Source organism: Sphaerodactylus townsendi, linkage group LG15 (genome assembly GCF_021028975.2).
Source record: "Sphaerodactylus townsendi isolate TG3544 linkage group LG15, MPM_Stown_v2.3, whole genome shotgun sequence".
Classification (NCBI taxonomy): Eukaryota; Metazoa; Chordata; class Lepidosauria; order Squamata; family Sphaerodactylidae; genus Sphaerodactylus; species Sphaerodactylus townsendi.
The window spans coordinates 34,468,918-34,489,220 of record NC_059439.1 but is presented as its reverse complement, the minus strand read 5'-3'; the positions used below and the strand labels follow the sequence as shown (position 1 = coordinate 34,489,220).

Here is a 20,303-nt window from a genome sequence, read left to right as displayed (position 1 = left end):
CATTGAAGCAATCATTTTCTCCAGGAGAATTGAACTCTATAGTCCAAGGGTCTGCAACCTGCGGCTCTCCAGATGTTCATGGACTGCAACTCCCATCAGCCCCTGCCAGCATGGTCAATTGGCTATGCTGGCAGGGGCTGATGGGATTTATAGTCCATGAACATCTGGAGAGCTGCAGGTTGCAGACCCCTGATATATTCTAAAGACCTCTTGAAATTCCTTGAGATTTCTATTGCCCATCTGAAGACTGGAAACCCCAAATACAAGCAAAAGAATCAGTTTATGTATGTATGTATGTATGTATGTATGTATGTATGTATGTATGTATGTATGTGTGTGTGTGTGTGTGTGTGTGTGTGTGTGTGTGTGTGTGTGTGTGTGTGTGTGTGTATTTATTCCCCAATTTGTATCATGATCTCAAGGTGGGTTGCAATAAAATCATAAAAACCTCACAACAATGGTAAACCAATGGTAAAATCAAAGGGAGGGGTGTATTTAGTTTGGAGAGGAGACGTCTGAGGGGGGATATGATTGAAGTCTATAAACTTATGCATGGGGTAGAAAATGCTGACAGAGAGAAATTTTTCTCTCTTTCTCTCAATACCAGAACCAGGGGGCATTCATTGAAAATGCTGGGGGGGAAATTAGGACTAATAAAAGGAAACATTTCTTTACGCAAGGTGTGATTGGTGTTTGGAATATGCTGCCACAGGAGGTGGTGATGGCCACTAACCTGGATAGCTTTAAAAGGGGCTTGGGCAGATTTATGGAGGAGAAATCGATTTATGGCTACCAATCTTGATCCTCTTTGATCTGAGGTTGCAAATGCCTTAACAGACCAGGTGTTCGGGAGCAACAGCTGCAGAAGCAGTGGTGGGATCCAAAAATTTTAGTAACAGGTTCCCATGGTGGTGGAATTCAAACTGTGGCGTAGCGCCAATGGGACTGGGCAGGGCACAATGGGGGCGTGGTGGTACCAGGGCATTCGGGGGGCAGGGCATTTCCTGGGGCGGGACTGTGGCAAGGGGCGCCAGCCACTGCGCCCGGTCGCTTGGGCAGAGAGAAGCGAGATGCTGACGCACTTGAGCACAGGCTGCCAAGCACGCCGGTGCACCTCCTGCTAGACTGCTTCAAGTTCTATACCCTACTGCTGAGAGGAGGGGCATAACTAAGGCAAAAATCATGGGGCAAAATCACCAATTAGTCACCCCCTCTCGGCACACACAAATAATTAGTAACCTACTCTCGCGAACCTGTGAGAACCTGCTGGATCCTACCTCTGCGCAGAAGGCCATTGCTTTCACATTCTGCAGGTGAGCTCCCAAAGGCACCTGGTGGGCCACTGCAAGTAGCAGAGTGCTGGACTAGAGGGACTCTGGTCTGATCCAGCAGGCTCTTTCTTATGTTCTTATGTTGTTCTTATGGATACCTCAGAGCTCCCCCCTTGCCCCAGTGCAGGGAGTCATCCAAATTCTTGGGCAAAGAGGATGGTCTTCTCCAGGTGCCAAAACTCCAAGAGAGTAGGCACCCAGCAAACCTCTGGAGGGAGGGCATTCCACAGTGTAGGGGCCACTGTAGAGAAATCACCATTCGCTTTTTGAGAGGAGCTTTTTGAAGCCCATGAAGCCTGGCGTGTGCACATCATCCCTGTCAACTAAGCCAAGAAACAGCACCAGCCATGTCCGTACCTTCCTGGTTAGAAATCTTGCCTTCCGGACATCGAAAGCAAGCATAGCAGCAAAACGGCTTCCCTTCTTTCTTCATTCTGCTGTAACCAGGTTGGCAAATGCTGTTACACATAGAAAGGGGTTGGGACTGTGCATGAAGGAAAGAGGAGAACGTTTCAGTTTCAGATCATGCAATTTGTGGGTTTGTGTCTTGCAGGTCAAACTATTTTGGGATTAGAAGAAGAAGAAGAAGAAGAAGAGTTTGGATTTATATCCCCCCTTTCTCTCCTGCAGGAGACTCAAAGGGGCTGACAATCTCCTTGACCTTCCCCCCTCACAACAAACACCCTGTGAGGTAGGTGGGGCTGAGAGAGCTCCGAGAAGCTGTGACTAGTCCAAGGTCACCCAGCTGGCATGTGTGGGAGTGGACAGGCTAATCTGAATTCCCCAGATAAGCCTCCACAGCTCAGGCGGCAGAGCTGGGAATCAAACCCGGTTCCTCCAGATTAGATACACGAGCTCTTAACCTCCTTCACCACTGCTGCTCCATTACCACTATTACCACTAGAGGGGCATATTGACATCACATCTATGGGTTGCATATGCTGCCTACTTAGAATCCTGTGATCACAGCTTGTAGGTATATGCCCATTATACTGAGACATGGCCCCTTCCGCACATGCAGAATAATGCACTTTCAATGCATTTTGAAGCTGGATTTTACTGTGCGGAATAGCAAAATCCACTTTCAAACAATTGTGAAAGTGGTTTGAATATGCATTATGCCGCATGTACGGAAGGGGCCATAGTGCAGTGACTTCATTGAAATGCTGTTTGCATAATGTCTTCCCTTTTGAAACCATTTCTTCTTTTCGTGCTTTTTTATTAACTTATTTATTTTGCTCGTGACCTTAGGATTGGCGAGCAGCTAAAGGTTTGCAAGTAATTCTGAATCAGATGCCGAGTGGGATCCATCATTTCTCATAGCAAGCTGAACCTGGTTAAGATCTAATTTAGTGGCCTTTGTCTGTGTATCTTTTCTGAGGCCCTTTCACATGCAGGAGCCATATCTGGCGGCCCTGGGAATGACAGCAAGCCTTTGTCCCCAAGGAGCCGTTCCACACAAGCGGCAGCTGCTAAAACGCAAGCAGCACTGACCTGCAGCTCCCCTCCCACCACCCCAGAGGTGAGGCGTCCAGTCCACCTCCGAAAACCTCCTTCCTGGAGGGAGGTTTTTTTTTTGGAAAACAACCCAGCGTTCCCACTTGGCCCGTGATTACAAAGCAGCACCCAAATCAGCACACTGTTTTCCCCGTCCCTCTCCCACTCACCTCATCGTCCTCTCACCTCCCACTCACCTCATTGTCCTGTGTCACTCTACTGGACTGCTGAGACCCTCCCTCGCTGTCCCCCGACCCCTGGAGGTTGGAGGGCAGCGTGGGCGGGTCTTAGGAGTCCAGCAGGGTGACAAAGGCAACGAGGTGAGTGGGGGGGACGGGGGGGGATGGGGGGGACGGCCCCCATGCTGGCCTCTGCAGGGGCCGCTCACATGCTCCCATGCGAATGGCCCCCCCCCTCCACCGGCAGAATTCCTGCCGGTGCAGGGGCGCCCTTTCCGCAGTGCGGAAAGGGCCCGAGTCTCTGGCTCATTCTGCACATGCAGAATAATGCACCTTCAAACTGCTTTCCGTGCTCTTTGAAGCTGTGCGGAATGGCAAAATCCACTTGCAAACAGTTGTGAAAGTGGTTTGGAAACACATTATTTTGCGTGTGCGGAAGGGTCTGTCATCTCTCACCCTTGTAATTTTTAACTAGAACTTCTTACCCTCTCTGTTTGTTCTCTGCTGTTTTATTGACAGTTTTAAAGCCCTTTTTTATGGTCCCATTTTATGGTCCCATTTTTATGGTCCCATAGTGGTCGCCATTTTTATGGTCCCATTTTTTAAATCTCTCCTTCACACCTGATAGCTGCCATCTTTTTCATCTGTCCTTGTGTGCCTTTTCGAGTGAGGCCTATAAGTTACCCTGAGGATGTTTTTGTTGAATGAATGTAACTATATATCTGCAAAGATATGTAACTATATATCTGCAAAGATTCGCCAAGTCAAACTGGAGGTAGGAAACTGGGGTTCAGGGGAACCTCACCTAAAAAAACACGAATGGAATATTGAACAGAGAAGCACTTTTTGAATACTAGGAAAGGATTAGAGATATGCACAGCCCAACCTGATTAAATCTACTCGGCCACACAATGCTATCATCATGAAGTGTAAATATTCTATCAGGAGGAGCCTTTGGGTCTATCCTTCCAACTCTGACTCTCCGGAAGGACTGGTTTGGAAAGGTGACCCAGTTGATAATATCGAATCCAGCTGCCAATTCCCCATTTTGGTCAAAGGAAACCTCTTCGCCGGCAGTATTGTTAAATGAGATGCTTTTCAGAAAATAATGCAGCTGAAAAGAAGGAAGAACAATGATTCCTTAGACACAGTGTCCTCACTGAATTGGTGAACTTTTGCCTGCTTTTTACCCCCTCCCCCTCCACTAAATAATTCAAAGAATGAATGTTATTTACCATTGGTCAAAGCATTTTTGAAAATAATTCGCTATCAAATCAGCACTGGAAGTTGTCGACAAAAATGCAAGGCTCTCGTCATTATTATTATTATTATTATTATTATTATTATTATTATTATTATTATTATTAGTAGTAGTAGTAGTAGTAGTAGTAGTAGTAGTAGTAGTAGTAGTAGTAGTAGTGGTAGTAGTAGTAGTAGTAGTATATTTACTTACTTACTTACTTACTTACTTGTTTGTTTGTTTGTTTGTTTATTAGATTTATAGGCCGCCTCACCCCCAAAGGGCTTGATGATAAAACTCTACTGCATAAATGCAAAACTAGCATTTAAACTTACCATGTTCTTGAGTTAAATTTCAAGCTGATGAACATTAGCTAGGCAATGGGCTTCTCCTATCTCTCTAGGACAGTAATTCTTTATTTATTGCATTTGTGTATCGCCATATCTCCAAAAACTCAAGGCAGCTCACAGCAAAGCATTCATAATAATCACAATAAACATCATAAATATATAAAACATTTAAAACATCAAAATTACATAAGTTTAAAACCAAATACCAATAGATAGCATAAAATCCCCAACAATGGAGCACAAAAGAAACAGATTCATGCACCGTATCCAGTGGTGGGATCCACAAATTTTAGTAACAGGCTCCCATGGCGGTGGGATTCAAACTGTGGCGTAGCGCCAATGGGGCTGGGTGGGGCACGATGGGGGCATGGCCGGGCATTCTGGGAAGTGAAAAGCGGGGCATTCCCACCAAATGGGGCGGAGACTGTGTAGCAGGGATGCAGCCGCTGCATGAGGATCCCTTGGCCGGGAAGCAACGAATGCCATTGCGCCAGGCACCTGCATGCCTTGGTGCACCTCCTGCTAGACTGCTTCAAGTTCTGCACACTACTGCTGAGAGGAGGGGCGTCACTAAGGCAAAAATCACGTGGCAAAATCACCAATTAGTCACCCCCTCTCGGCACACACAAATAATTAGTAACCTACTCTTGGGAACCTGTGAGAACCTGCTGGATCCCACCTCCGGCTGTATCCAAAGAGGACCAGAGAGAGTTTAGAAAGAAATAGACTGAACATTTTTGCATTACCTGCCACGGTGGTTGATTCAGCTTCCAGGTCCCTCCACCCATCAGGTCTTTGTGTTGGAATTTGGATGAACGCATGGCATGCACAGCTTGGGCTACAGCATAGACTGCATTGTAAACACTGTAGCTGTGTCTAGTCATGCTCATTTCAAAAACAGACCCAGGAAGACTTTCCAGTTCCTCTTCCCCAGTGCAAATGGTTGTAGCCTCACCATCTGGCTCCGAGTCAGGGAACCGACATTTAAATGTATCTTTCCAAAAGTCCTTAATAAAGCCATCTTCTTTTTCCACTTGAGGGTTTTTCCTCTGAAGAAATTCCGGGAATCCCAGCACTTCCTCCGAGTGAATGGCAAAGGATATAGCACCATGGATGAAGTCTAAGTCCCAATCTCTGTGAAAGGAAAGTGAAGTGAATTCCATCTGGGCTGTCATAATCCAGATTTTTTCCATTGCTGGTCTGTTCTCATAGTTTGCCCAGTGCATCATCATTCTCAAAATCATCATGCTCTGAATTTCACCGTGGATAACCAGCACGTTGGCAGTACTTCTCACAACAATGTTGTATAAACCCATTCCCTTCTCTATCACTTCAGCAATGTTATTGGACGGTTCTATTTTGGGGAATCTTTCTATGAAGGCAAAGCAGATACCTTTCCGGGAAAAGACGGGAAGTGTGCTATCTACAAATACCTCTGCACTCTGAACATATAGATAAATCACTCCTATCCACGTCCACCTGAAATGTAGCAGTAACTCCAGAATCCCATTGTACTGGCTGTCACTGTTTGGGAACATCCATTGGAAGAACGCAGCCTGGTTGTTGTTATTCATCACAGAAGGAGAACCATAGGTGAGCTTGAAGGAAGTAAAGACAAGAAGAAGAAGAAGAGTTTGGATTTATTTCCCCCCTTTCTCTCCTGCAGGAGACTCAAAGGGGTTTACAATCTCCTTGCCACAACACCCTGCGAGGTAGGTGGGGCTGAGAGAGCTCCGAGAAGCTGTGACTAGCCCAAGGTCACCAAGCTGGCATGTGTGGGATTGTACAGGCTAATCTGAATTCCCCAGATAAGCTTCCACAGCTCAGGCGGCAGAGCGGGGAATCAAACCCGGTTCCTCCAGATTAGATACACGAGCTCTTAACCTCCTACACCACTGATTAAAGAGGAGAGAGAAGATGTATTTCCTAAGTAAGAATGGTGTGAGTGAATGGGTAGGCACGTAGAAATATTTAATTTGACCTGAGAGAATGCAGAGATTTGTTCTTGTCTCACAGAAATGACCACATGTACCAGTAACTCCATACCAATTTTTTTTCTTTATGGGTGCTATAACTCAGCAATAGAAGATCTCCTTTTGTGCAGGTTGGATACCTGGTGTCTCCAGTTACAGGATCAGAAGGTTTCAGAAAGAATCTTCTCTACCTGCGATTGTGGAGATATGCTGCTCGATGGAACACAGGTGTGACAATAACATACACTAATACCATAAGACTCCCATTTTAATGAATGAAACTTGAAGAATCATCACGGGCTTTTTTCCTTTGCTCAGCATTTGGCCTTTAAGTTTCAGATTCTGTGCCTCCTCATGCTACTTTCAAACTGTATATCATCAAACTAGTGCCTCCATTTCTCTTCTTAAGCCTATGCTTCCATGCACAGATCTTACCTGTGCCATTGTGTACTTGCTTAGAATGCTGGCCATGTGAAAAGTCGTCTCTATTATTCACAAGGTTTAAGTTGCAAAATCAAAATCAAACGAAGATGTATTATAAGGTGTAAATAGTAAATTAAAAACCTCCCGGGTTTAGGTTGTAAACGTTTATCTTTAACGATGCTACGTACATCATGGATGTCAATATAATTGATGTCAACCAACTGAGACCGTGTGTGTTTCTGCCTTACCTGTGGAATTTTGTAGTTGCTTAGAATGGTGGCCATATGGACATCAGTGTCAGACGATGGTCCCCCAATGACAGTCATTAGAGTGTTCCGGATGTCACACTTATAGTTAGGGATTGATTTGCTCCAAGTAGAGAGAAGATCTGTTGCAGCAAGGTAGGTAAATCTGGCACTGAAATAATTATTATAGATTTGGAAGCCCAGGGTGATGTTGGATAAAACATGTGGGTTTTCATTGATCTCTTTGGCAGCAAAAGCCAAGGCCAGGATATGCTGGTAGTTCTGAGTTATAATCCTGCAACAAAATTACACAATGAATGAAGAACAGGTTGCAACATTCTATGTGTATCAGACATAGAATATAGCATTCACCATATTTCAGTACAGTATGTAGGCTGCAGAAATTCTCTTTGGCCTTTACTGCCCTAGATCAGTGAAAGGACCAAGAGCAATTCAGTTGGACTATGGATCAGTCTTTGCAGTAAGCAAAGTAGATTTATTTCTGCTACTTCTAGTTATTTGCACTTTCTACACCAGAAGAAGTCCACCTTTGCTTAAGCTGGTCTGGAAATGTCAACTGATTGCCCCTTCTTTCTGCAGTCCCTTTCATGTCATCTCAGGATACCCCTGAAGGTTGTTTGCAGAGGGAGCTTTAAAGAAGAAGTAGAAATATCTGCTGTGTGAGCGGAGCAGTATTTGCAAAGTTAACAGGGATATAAGAAGATGGAATGGATCTCGGGGATGATTTTTTATCCAGCGAACAGGATTGTAGTTTATTCTATGGCCACTCCCCTGAAGCTATTTATATCATGTCATCAAAACTTGAGTCAAAACTAGAACAATGAGATATAAATGAAGTAGGGAAATAATAACAATAGACAGACTTCATGGGGCGAAAAGAGAAAGCTGCCATGACAGCTATTCATCCTCTCAGCAAAGCCAACCCATAATACCAGCCCGATTTGCTGCTATGTCTCCTTACATGAATTCCTCAACTTCTTCTCGATGAGGATATTTCATAAATGTGATCCTTTCAGAAGTGATGTAGATTTGAGAGAGGATGCCACCAATAATGAGGTCTCCTGATTGATAATACTTGTGGAGAATGGAGAGAGAGTCACTGGGCTTGCAGTTAAAGAGGCAAACCTGAGGCATCCATACCAGTGACAGTCCCACAAATACTGGCATTTTGCGTAGGAATCGCTTTCGTATTATTCCCGACTGCAGTTCGCATCTATTGTGCCTTCCGGTGTGCGCCTTAGCCAGGTAAATTATAGCATCACGCTCCTAAACCTTGGACAGTATTAAGCATCAGCAAAAACACTGTTCGAACCTTTTGTGCTTTTAGTCACCTCCCAGAATATTATAGGGTGTAACAATAGCATTGTTAAGCTTGGTTTGCAGTTTTGCTGAGGAACTCCGTAGGGATCTGGAAAAGGCATTGCAATAAATGATGCTCAGTCTGATAATTACAGGGACCAGAATTAATTGAGCCATGGAGCTTTAGAGAGGTTGCGGAGGAAAAATATGTTTATCCTAACAATGACCCAGAGCAACAAAAGGTCACCAAAAATGAGACCTTAATCATGTAATATTTAGATCCCATCTTTCCTCATGGATCAAGGAGGCTTACTCATCACTGGCCCTTTCTCCACTTACCTTAAGCCCCGCGCTACTCTCCTCAAGTAGCGCGGGGTCCCGGGGCACTCTCCACTACAGGGGCGGTGACAGCGCAGCCACCCCGACGCTGCCGCTCTTGCGCCCCCTCAGCACGTGGCATCTCTGGCGCTCCTCGAAATGGCACCTTTTGATGACCCCGTGTCGTGGGGACACCCGGGCATGCGCCAGAGATGCCACGCGCTGAGAGTAGCCCACAGCAAAGGGTAGCAAAGGTAAGTGGGGAAACGCCCACTGTTAAAGTATTGCAATGCAGAAGAAGAACCAATAGAATGAAACAGAAAACAAGCCCAGGTCCCTTCCGCACCTGGAGAATAATACATTTTCAATCCACTTTGCCGCTGGATTTTACTATGCGGAATAGCAAAAATCCACTTGCGAACCATTGTGAAAGTGGATTGAAAGTGCGTTACTCTGCAGGTGCGAAAGGTCTGCCAGATATTCTTCTCCCATTTAATAGCAGAGAGGCAAACACCTTTTTCAATTACCCTCCCTTGTCTTCTAGTCCCCCCTGTTGTGGGCTTTTTAATCACGTTCGTCTCACTTTCTTCCATACTACTAAGTAGGTTTTTTCCCTTTCAGTTGGGTTTCTTCTGGTGGTCCTCTTCAGTTGGGTTTCTTCTGGTCCTTAGATGCTTCTGGAATCCTACCTTTCCTCCTTTTCCTCTCTCTAGCTGAACTGCTCCACCTCCCTCATTCTTCCTTGAATGTATAGTGCCTGTTGGGGTGACACATAGACATGTGTAAGGGTCTGTTGCTCCAGTCAATAACAAGACTCAAGAGCGGTTCAAGAGCTTTATTAGAACTGTGTCAGCCCAATGGCCAGATAGCCAAAACTGGGGTTTGGCTCTCTGGCCCCTGGTATATATCTGTAGGTTACAGTTTGACTCAACCCATAACCCCCCTACCCCCGCATTCCCATAATATCAGCGTATGAAAGGACAGTGAGAAAGAGACATTGTTTTGGGCAGTTTACTCTCTCAGGATGGCAGATAAGGAGAAACAGTTAGACACTATTGCTAGCTTTTTGCAAGCAAGGCCCCATGGCCTTGGGCAATGATAATAGCTGGGCCATCTGCACCACTGCTGTGTACATGCGAGCTGCCAGGCCAAGCATGGTGTAGGCCTGACAACATGTACCCATACCCAGATAGCACCATCATGAGCTGATTTTTTAAAACTAGTATCCAATTTGGAACAATTGAAACCTGCGTTCCCCCCAATAGTTTGAGCTGGCCCCTTCTCTGAAAAAGAGCTCTCTACTACCGGTAATTGGTTTTGTTGAAAATATAAGCTAGCTAAGAAAGAGCGGGTTGGAGCTGAAGGCTCAGATCTGGTACAAGAGACTTTCGTTCATGCTATTAAGTTGCACTTGAATCATGGGGACCCGAGACCCACGGTGGTTTTACACAAGAGATGACCAGAGGTGGCTTGCTGTTGCCTCTCTGTGTATGACAACCCTGGACATCTATGGAGCAGCAGTGGCATAGGAGGTTAAAAGCTCATGTATCTAATCTGGAGGAACCGGGTTTGATTCCCAGCTCTGCCGCCTGAGCTGTGGAGGCTTATCTAGGGAATTCAGATTAGCCTGTGCACTCCCACGCACTCCAGCTGGGTGACCTTGGGCCAGTCACAGCTTCTCAGAGCTCTCTCAGCCCCACCTACCTCACAGGGTGTTTGGTGTGAGGGGGGAAGGGCAAGGAGATTGTAAGCCCCTTTGAGTCTCCTGCAGGAGAGAAAGGGGGGATATAAATCCAAACTCCACCTCTTCTTCTTCTTCTTCTTCTTCTTCTTCTTCTTCTTCTTCTTCTTCTTCTTCTTCTTCTTCTTCTTCTTCTTCTTCTTCTTCTTCTTCTTCTTCTTCTTCTTCTTCTTCTTCTTCTTCTTCTTCTTCTTCTTCTTCTTCTTCTTCTTCTTCTTCTTCTTCTTCTTCTATGCTCAGTGAAAAAGCGAAGCTTTTAATTATTTACCACGTGTATACCTGTAATGACTGACAATGTTGTGTGTGTTTCTTTCAAATGAGAGGTAAGTTGTGGAAGGAAAGGTGGTGCAAAGGGAAAGTCACCTCAGCAGAATTGGTGCCTCAATTTTTTTTATTTGTGGTAAATTATTTCTCGAAACCTCTGAGCTAAAGAACATACATAAATAAAATTTCAGTTTGCTAAATGTAACCTGGAATTCCACACTAGTAATTTCCTCTGGACCCCGTAGCCCTTTGAAACGTCTTTAAAGCTCAGACAGAAAAATTATAAAGCTTCAGGAGAAATTATAAAGAGGTTTGGAATTAAATCCCTGGTGGCAGCAAAATATAGAGAAAGAAAAGAATAAATACACATTTATTTTGCACCTATTATATTTATTTGCTAAGAAATAAGAGAGTGGGCAACTAACTGAAGCGCTGCAACAATGAAGACATAACACAATCCTATTTATTAAAAGCCAGTCAAGAACATTTTCAATTCATCAGCACAATCACTGCCCTAAAGGATTAGATCTCAACCAGAAAAAAATTAAAAGTCCCAAACGACATGTTGGGGAGAGGGGGATCTGAGCTCCTAAAGAAGACTGGTAAACGAAAAAGAGGAGACATGGAAAATGTAGAGGTGCCAAAGAAAATCTCTTTTTATTTCAGGGTTCAATAGACTGTAAATACAAAAGTGACAAGATGGACATCATCTTTTTAATTCAAGTATGACAATACAGACGCAATATGTTTATGGCTTTGTTTTGGGAGGGACACTCCAAACCTCCCCCTCATCATTGGCATCCCGAATCATGACACTAGGTATAGTGCAGGCCCTAGGGGTCTTTCTAAAAATGCTCTAAAGATACGCCCACTGGCCTACTGATGGATAAAGACTGGCCCTTCCACTCTAATGGGGACTTGGCCATGTTCCTGTGAGATTTCTCAGTCAAGAGTGGTCAATGGATATCACAGGGCCATTAGAAAACATAAGGGTGAGTGACCACAGAGGACAAAAAAAGGATCTATCGAAGCAGACTTAAGAGAACAGGAGGTGGGATAAGGCTCTGATAAACCCGAACCATTTCTGCCTGAGTCCAAGGGATAGCGTTTCATCCAAGGTGGACTCTTGTTCCTGAAAGCTATGGGTCTGGGATATGAAATCAAAATACAAGATGATTACAAACACCCACTAAAAGGGTACCATTTGTGCAACATAAAAAACCCCCCCCCCCCCCACCCCTCCCCCCCCCCACCCCCCTCTCACCCATCCCCCCCCCCCCCCCCCCTCCCCCCCCCCACCCCCCTCACCCCCCCCCCCCCCCCCCCCCCCCCCCCCCACCCCCCCCCCAACCCCACCCCCCCCGCCCCCCCCCCCCCCCCCCACACCCCCCCCCCCCCCCACCCCCCTACCCCCCCCAACCCCCCCCCTCCCCACCACCCCCCACCCCCCCCCCCCCCCCCCCCCCCCCCCCCCCCCCCCCCCCCACCCCCCCCCCCCCCCACCCCCCCCCCCCCCCACCCCCCCCCCCCCCCACCCCCCCCCCCCCCCACCCCCCCCCCCCCCCACCCCCCCCCCCCCCCACCCCCCCCCCCCCCCACCCCCCCCCCCCCCCACCCCCCCCCCCCCCCACCCCCCCCCCCCCCCACCCCCCCCCCCCCCCACCCCCCCCCCCCCCCACCCCCCCCCCCCCCCACCCCCCCCCCCCCCCACCCCCCCCCCCCCCCACCCCCCCCCCCCCCCACCCCCCCCCCCCCCCACCCCCCCCCCCCCCCACCCCCCCCCCCCCCCACCCCCCCCCCCCCCCACCCCCCCCCCCCCCCACCCCCCCCCCCCCCCACCCCCCCCCCCCCCCACCCCCCCCCCCCCCCACCCCCCCCCCCCCCCACCCCCCCCCCCCCCCACCCCCCCCCCCCCCCACCCCCCCCCCCCCCCACCCCCCCCCCCCCCCACCCCCCCCCCCCCCCACCCCCCCCCCCCCCCACCCCCCCCCCCCCCCACCCCCCCCCCCCCCCACCCCCCCCCCCCCCCACCCCCCCCCCCCCCCACCCCCCCCCCCCCCCACCCCCCCCCCCCCCCACCCCCCCCCCCCCCCACCCCCCCCCCCCCCCACCCCCCCCCCCCCCCACCCCCCCCCCCCCCCACCCCCCCCCCCCCCCACCCCCCCCCCCCCCCACCCCCCCCCCCCCCCACCCCCCCCCCCCCCCACCCCCCCCCCCCCCCACCCCCCCCCCCCCCCACCCCCCCCCCCCCCCACCCCCCCCCCCCCCCACCCCCCCCCCCCCCCACCCCCCCCCCCCCCCACCCCCCCCCCCCCCCACCCCCCCCCCCCCCCACCCCCCCCCCCCCCCACCCCCCCCCCCCCCCACCCCCCCCCCCCCCCACCCCCCCCCCCCCCCACCCCCCCCCCCCCCCACCCCCCCCCCCCCCCACCCCCCCCCCCCCCCACCCCCCCCCCCCCCCACCCCCCCCCCCCCCCACCCCCCCCCCCCCCCACCCCCCCCCCCCCCCACCCCCCCCCCCCCCCACCCCCCCCCCCCCCCACCCCCCCCCCCCCCCACCCCCCCCCCCCCCCACCCCCCCCCCCCCCCACCCCCCCCCCCCCCCACCCCCCCCCCCCCCCACCCCCCCCCCCCCCCACCCCCCCCCCCCCCCACCCCCCCCCCCCCCCACCCCCCCCCCCCCCCACCCCCCCCCCCCCCCACCCCCCCCCCCCCCCACCCCCCCCCCCCCCCACCCCCCCCCCCCCCCACCCCCCCCCCCCCCCACCCCCCCCCCCCCCCACCCCCCCCCCCCCCCACCCCCCCCCCCCCCCACCCCCCCCCCCCCCCACCCCCCCCCCCCCCCACCCCCCCCCCCCCCCACCCCCCCCCCCCCCCACCCCCCCCCCCCCCCACCCCCCCCCCCCCCCACCCCCCCCCCCCCCCACCCCCCCCCCCCCCCACCCCCCCCCCCCCCCACCCCCCCCCCCCCCCACCCCCCCCCCCCCCCACCCCCCCCCCCCCCCACCCCCCCCCCCCCCCACCCCCCCCCCCCCCCACCCCCCCCCCCCCCCACCCCCCCCCCCCCCCACCCCCCCCCCCCCCCACCCCCCCCCCCCCCCACCCCCCCCCCCCCCCACCCCCCCCCCCCCCCACCCCCCCCCCCCCCCACCCCCCCCCCCCCCCACCCCCCCCCCCCCCCACCCCCCCCCCCCCCCACCCCCCCCCCCCCCCACCCCCCCCCCCCCCCACCCCCCCCCCCCCCCACCCCCCCCCCCCCCCACCCCCCCCCCCCCCCACCCCCCCCCCCCCCCACCCCCCCCCCCCCCCACCCCCCCCCCCCCCCACCCCCCCCCCCCCCCACCCCCCCCCCCCCCCACCCCCCCCCCCCCCCACCCCCCCCCCCCCCCACCCCCCCCCCCCCCCACCCCCCCCCCCCCCCACCCCCCCCCCCCCCCACCCCCCCCCCCCCCCACCCCCCCCCCCCCCCACCCCCCCCCCCCCCCACCCCCCCCCCCCCCCACCCCCCCCCCCCCCCACCCCCCCCCCCCCCCACCCCCCCCCCCCCCCACCCCCCCCCCCCCCCACCCCCCCCCCCCCCCACCCCCCCCCCCCCCCACCCCCCCCCCCCCCCACCCCCCCCCCCCCCCACCCCCCCCCCCCCCCACCCCCCCCCCCCCCCACCCCCCCCCCCCCCCACCCCCCCCCCCCCCCACCCCCCCCCCCCCCCACCCCCCCCCCCCCCCACCCCCCCCCCCCCCCACCCCCCCCCCCCCCCACCCCCCCCCCCCCCCACCCCCCCCCCCCCCCACCCCCCCCCCCCCCCACCCCCCCCCCCCCCCACCCCCCCCCCCCCCCACCCCCCCCCCCCCCCACCCCCCCCCCCCCCCACCCCCCCCCCCCCCCACCCCCCCCCCCCCCCACCCCCCCCCCCCCCCACCCCCCCCCCCCCCCACCCCCCCCCCCCCCCACCCCCCCCCCCCCCCACCCCCCCCCCCCCCCACCCCCCCCCCCCCCCACCCCCCCCCCCCCCCACCCCCCCCCCCCCCCACCCCCCCCCCCCCCCACCCCCCCCCCCCCCCACCCCCCCCCCCCCCCACCCCCCCCCCCCCCCACCCCCCCCCCCCCCCACCCCCCCCCCCCCCCACCCCCCCCCCCCCCCACCCCCCCCCCCCCCCACCCCCCCCCCCCCCCACCCCCCCCCCCCCCCACCCCCCCCCCCCCCCACCCCCCCCCCCCCCCACCCCCCCCCCCCCCCACCCCCCCCCCCCCCCACCCCCCCCCCCCCCCACCCCCCCCCCCCCCCACCCCCCCCCCCCCCCACCCCCCCCCCCCCCCACCCCCCCCCCCCCCCACCCCCCCCCCCCCCCACCCCCCCCCCCCCCCACCCCCCCCCCCCCCCACCCCCCCCCCCCCCCACCCCCCCCCCCCCCCACCCCCCCCCCCCCCCACCCCCCCCCCCCCCCACCCCCCCCCCCCCCCACCCCCCCCCCCCCCCACCCCCCCCCCCCCCCACCCCCCCCCCCCCCCACCCCCCCCCCCCCCCACCCCCCCCCCCCCCCACCCCCCCCCCCCCCCACCCCCCCCCCCCCCCACCCCCCCCCCCCCCCACCCCCCCCCCCCCCCACCCCCCCCCCCCCCCACCCCCCCCCCCCCCCACCCCCCCCCCCCCCCACCCCCCCCCCCCCCCACCCCCCCCCCCCCCCACCCCCCCCCCCCCCCACCCCCCCCCCCCCCCACCCCCCCCCCCCCCCACCCCCCCCCCCCCCCACCCCCCCCCCCCCCCACCCCCCCCCCCCCCCACCCCCCCCCCCCCCCACCCCCCCCCCCCCCCACCCCCCCCCCCCCCCACCCCCCCCCCCCCCCACCCCCCCCCCCCCCCACCCCCCCCCCCCCCCACCCCCCCCCCCCCCCACCCCCCCCCCCCCCCACCCCCCCCCCCCCCCACCCCCCCCCCCCCCCACCCCCCCCCCCCCCCACCCCCCCCCCCCCCCACCCCCCCCCCCCCCCACCCCCCCCCCCCCCCACCCCCCCCCCCCCCCACCCCCCCCCCCCCCCACCCCCCCCCCCCCCCACCCCCCCCCCCCCCCACCCCCCCCCCCCCCCACCCCCCCCCCCCCCCACCCCCCCCCCCCCCCACCCCCCCCCCCCCCCACCCCCCCCCCCCCCCACCCCCCCCCCCCCCCACCCCCCCCCCCCCCCACCCCCCCCCCCCCCCACCCCCCCCCCCCCCCACCCCCCCCCCCCCCCACCCCCCCCCCCCCCCACCCCCCCCCCCCCCCACCCCCCCCCCCCCCCACCCCCCCCCCCCCCCACCCCCCCCCCCCCCCACCCCCCCCCCCCCCCACCCCCCCCCCCCCCCACCCCCCCCCCCCCCCACCCCCCCCCCCCCCCACCCCCCCCCCCCCCCACCCCCCCCCCCCCCCACCCCCCCCCCCCCCCACCCCCCCCCCCCCCCACCCCCCCCCCCCCCCACCCCCCCCCCCCCCCACCCCCCCCCCCCCCCACCCCCCCCCCCCCCCACCCCCCCCCCCCCCCACCCCCCCCCCCCCCCACCCCCCCCCCCCCCCACCCCCCCCCCCCCCCACCCCCCCCCCCCCCCACCCCCCCCCCCCCCCACCCCCCCCCCCCCCCACCCCCCCCCCCCCCCACCCCCCCCCCCCCCCACCCCCCCCCCCCCCCACCCCCCCCCCCCCCCACCCCCCCCCCCCCCCACCCCCCCCCCCCCCCACCCCCCCCCCCCCCCACCCCCCCCCCCCCCCACCCCCCCCCCCCCCCACCCCCCCCCCCCCCCACCCCCCCCCCCCCCCACCCCCCCCCCCCCCCACCCCCCCCCCCCCCCACCCCCCCCCCCCCCCACCCCCCCCCCCCCCCACCCCCCCCCCCCCCCACCCCCCCCCCCCCCCACCCCCCCCCCCCCCCACCCCCCCCCCCCCCCACCCCCCCCCCCCCCCACCCCCCCCCCCCCCCACCCCCCCCCCCCCCCACCCCCCCCCCCCCCCACCCCCCCCCCCCCCCACCCCCCCCCCCCCCCACCCCCCCCCCCCCCCACCCCCCCCCCCCCCCACCCCCCCCCCCCCCCACCCCCCCCCCCCCCCACCCCCCCCCCCCCCCACCCCCCCCCCCCCCCACCCCCCCCCCCCCCCACCCCCCCCCCCCCCCACCCCCCCCCCCCCCCACCCCCCCCCCCCCCCACCCCCCCCCCCCCCCACCCCCCCCCCCCCCCACCCCCCCCCCCCCCCACCCCCCCCCCCCCCCACCCCCCCCCCCCCCCACCCCCCCCCCCCCCCACCCCCCCCCCCCCCCACCCCCCCCCCCCCCCACCCCCCCCCCCCCCCACCCCCCCCCCCCCCCACCCCCCCCCCCCCCCACCCCCCCCCCCCCCCACCCCCCCCCCCCCCCACCCCCCCCCCCCCCCACCCCCCCCCCCCCCCACCCCCCCCCCCCCCCACCCCCCCCCCCCCCCACCCCCCCCCCCCCCCACCCCCCCCCCCCCCCACCCCCCCCCCCCCCCACCCCCCCCCCCCCCCACCCCCCCCCCCCCCCACCCCCCCCCCCCCCCACCCCCCCCCCCCCCCACCCCCCCCCCCCCCCACCCCCCCCCCCCCCCACCCCCCCCCCCCCCCACCCCCCCCCCCCCCCACCCCCCCCCCCCCCCACCCCCCCCCCCCCCCACCCCCCCCCCCCCCCACCCCCCCCCCCCCCCACCCCCCCCCCCCCCCACCCCCCCCCCCCCCCACCCCCCCCCCCCCCCACCCCCCCCCCCCCCCACCCCCCCCCCCCCCCACCCCCCCCCCCCCCCACCCCCCCCCCCCCCCACCCCCCCCCCCCCCCACCCCCCCCCCCCCCCACCCCCCCCCCCCCCCACCCCCCCCCCCCCCCACCCCCCCCCCCCCCCACCCCCCCCCCCCCCCACCCCCCCCCCCCCCCACCCCCCCCCCCCCCCACCCCCCCCCCCCCCCACCCCCCCCCCCCCCCACCCCCCCCCCCCCCCACCCCCCCCCCCCCCCACCCCCCCCCCCCCCCACCCCCCCCCCCCCCCACCCCCCCCCCCCCCCACCCCCCCCCCCCCCCACCCCCCCCCCCCCCCACCCCCCCCCCCCCCCACCCCCCCCCCCCCCCACCCCCCCCCCCCCCCACCCCCCCCCCCCCCCACCCCCCCCCCCCCCCACCCCCCCCCCCCCCCACCCCCCCCCCCCCCCACCCCCCCCCCCCCCCACCCCCCCCCCCCCCCACCCCCCCCCCCCCCCACCCCCCCCCCCCCCCACCCCCCCCCCCCCCCACCCCCCCCCCCCCCCACCCCCCCCCCCCCCCACCCCCCCCCCCCCCCACCCCCCCCCCCCCCCACCCCCCCCCCCCCCCACCCCCCCCCCCCCCCACCCCCCCCCCCCCCCACCCCCCCCCCCCCCCACCCCCCCCCCCCCCCACCCCCCCCCCCCCCCACCCCCCCCCCCCCCCACCCCCCCCCCCCCCCACCCCCCCCCCCCCCCACCCCCCCCCCCCCCCACCCCCCCCCCCCCCCACCCCCCCCCCCCCCCACCCCCCCCCCCCCCCACCCCCCCCCCCCCCCACCCCCCCCCCCCCCCACCCCCCCCCCCCCCCACCCCCCCCCCCCCCCACCCCCCCCCCCCCCCACCCCCCCCCCCCCCCACCCCCCCCCCCCCCCACCCCCCCCCCCCCCCACCCCCCCCCCCCCCCACCCCCCCCCCCCCCCACCCCCCCCCCCCCCCACCCCCCCCCCCCCCCACCCCCCCCCCCCCCCACCCCCCCCCCCCCCCACCCCCCCCCCCCCCCACCCCCCCCCCCCCCCACCCCCCCCCCCCCCCACCCCCCCCCCCCCCCACCCCCCCCCCCCCCCACCCCCCCCCCCCCCCACCCCCCCCCCCCCCCACCCCCCCCCCCCCCCACCCCCCCCCCCCCCCACCCCCCCCCCCCCCCACCCCCCCCCCCCCCCACCCCCCCCCCCCCCCACCCCCCCCCCCCCCCACCCCCCCCCCCCCCCACCCCCCCCCCCCCCCACCCCCCCCCCCCCCCACCCCCCCCCCCCCCCACCCCCCCCCCCCCCCACCCCCCCCCCCCCCCACCCCCCCCCCCCCCCACCCCCCCCCCCCCCCACCCCCCCCCCCCCCCACCCCCCCCCCCCCCCACCCCCCCCCCCCCCCACCCCCCCCCCCCCCCACCCCCCCCCCCCCCCACCCCCCCCCCCCCCCACCCCCCCCCCCCCCCACCCCCCCCCCCCCCCACCCCCCCCCCCCCCCACCCCCCCCCCCCCCCACCCCCCCCCCCCCCCACCCCCCCCCCCCCCCACCCCCCCCCCCCCCCACCCCCCCCCCCCCCCACCCCCCCCCCCCCCCACCCCCCCCCCCCCCCACCCCCCCCCCCCCCCACCCCCCCCCCCCCCCACCCCCCCCCCCCCCCACCCCCCCCCCCCCCCACCCCCCCCCCCCCCCACCCCCCCCCCCCCCCACCCCCCCCCCCCCCCACCCCCCCCCCCCCCCACCCCCCCCCCCCCCCACCCCCCCCCCCCCCCACCCCCCCCCCCCCCCACCCCCCCCCCCCCCCACCCCCCCCCCCCCCCACCCCCCCCCCCCCCCACCCCCCCCCCCCCCCACCCCCCCCCCCCCCCACCCCCCCCCCCCCCCACCCCCCCCCCCCCCCACCCCCCCCCCCCCCCACCCCCCCCCCCCCCCACCCCCCCCCCCCCCCACCCCCCCCCCCCCCCACCCCCCCCCCCCCCCACCCCCCCCCCCCCCCACCCCCCCCCCCCCCCACCCCCCCCCCCCCCCACCCCCCCCCCCCCCCACCCCCCCCCCCCCCCACCCCCCCCCCCCCCCACCCCCCCCCCCCCCCACCCCCCCCCCCCCCCACCCCCCCCCCCCCCCACCCCCCCCCCCCCCCACCCCCCCCCCCCCCCACCCCCCCCCCCCCCCACCCCCCCCCCCCCCCACCCCCCCCCCCCCCCACCCCCCCCCCCCCCCACCCCCCCCCCCCCCCACCCCCCCCCCCCCCCACCCCCCCCCCCCCCCACCCCCCCCCCCCCCCACCCCCCCCCCCCCCCACCCCCCCCCCCCCCCACCCCCCCCCCCCCCCACCCCCCCCCCCCCCCACCCCCCCCCCCCCCCACCCCCCCCCCCCCCCACCCCCCCCCCCCCCCACCCCCCCCCCCCCCCACCCCCCCCCCCCCCCACCCCCCCCCCCCCCCACCCCCCCCCCCCCCCACCCCCCCCCCCCCCCACCCCCCCCCCCCCCCACCCCCCCCCCCCCCCACCCCCCCCCCCCCCCACCCCCCCCCCCCCCCACCCCCCCCCCCCCCCACCCCCCCCCCCCCCCACCCCCCCCCCCCCCCACCCCCCCCCCCCCCCACCCCCCCCCCCCCCCACCCCCCCCCCCCCCCACCCCCCCCCCCCCCCACCCCCCCCCCCCCCCACCCCCCCCCCCCCCCA

The 20,303-nt window shown here is 64.5% G+C and overlaps 1 protein-coding gene across 1 annotated transcript in view; it reads right to left on the bottom strand.

The window, feature by feature from the left end:
- Positions 1–20,303, bottom strand: part of LOC125444385 (vomeronasal type-2 receptor 26-like) — a 33,182-nt gene that overhangs the window by 1,006 nt on the left and 11,873 nt on the right. The window contains exons 3-5 of the mRNA XM_048516796.1: positions 5,344–6,195; positions 3,894–4,121; positions 1,689–1,815 (exon numbers count right to left, since the gene is read on the bottom strand). Of these exons, the coding sequence (XP_048372753.1) occupies positions 1,689–1,815; positions 3,894–4,121; positions 5,344–6,195 (1,207 nt within the window). The remainder of the gene's footprint in view (positions 1–1,688; positions 1,816–3,893; positions 4,122–5,343; positions 6,196–20,303) is intronic.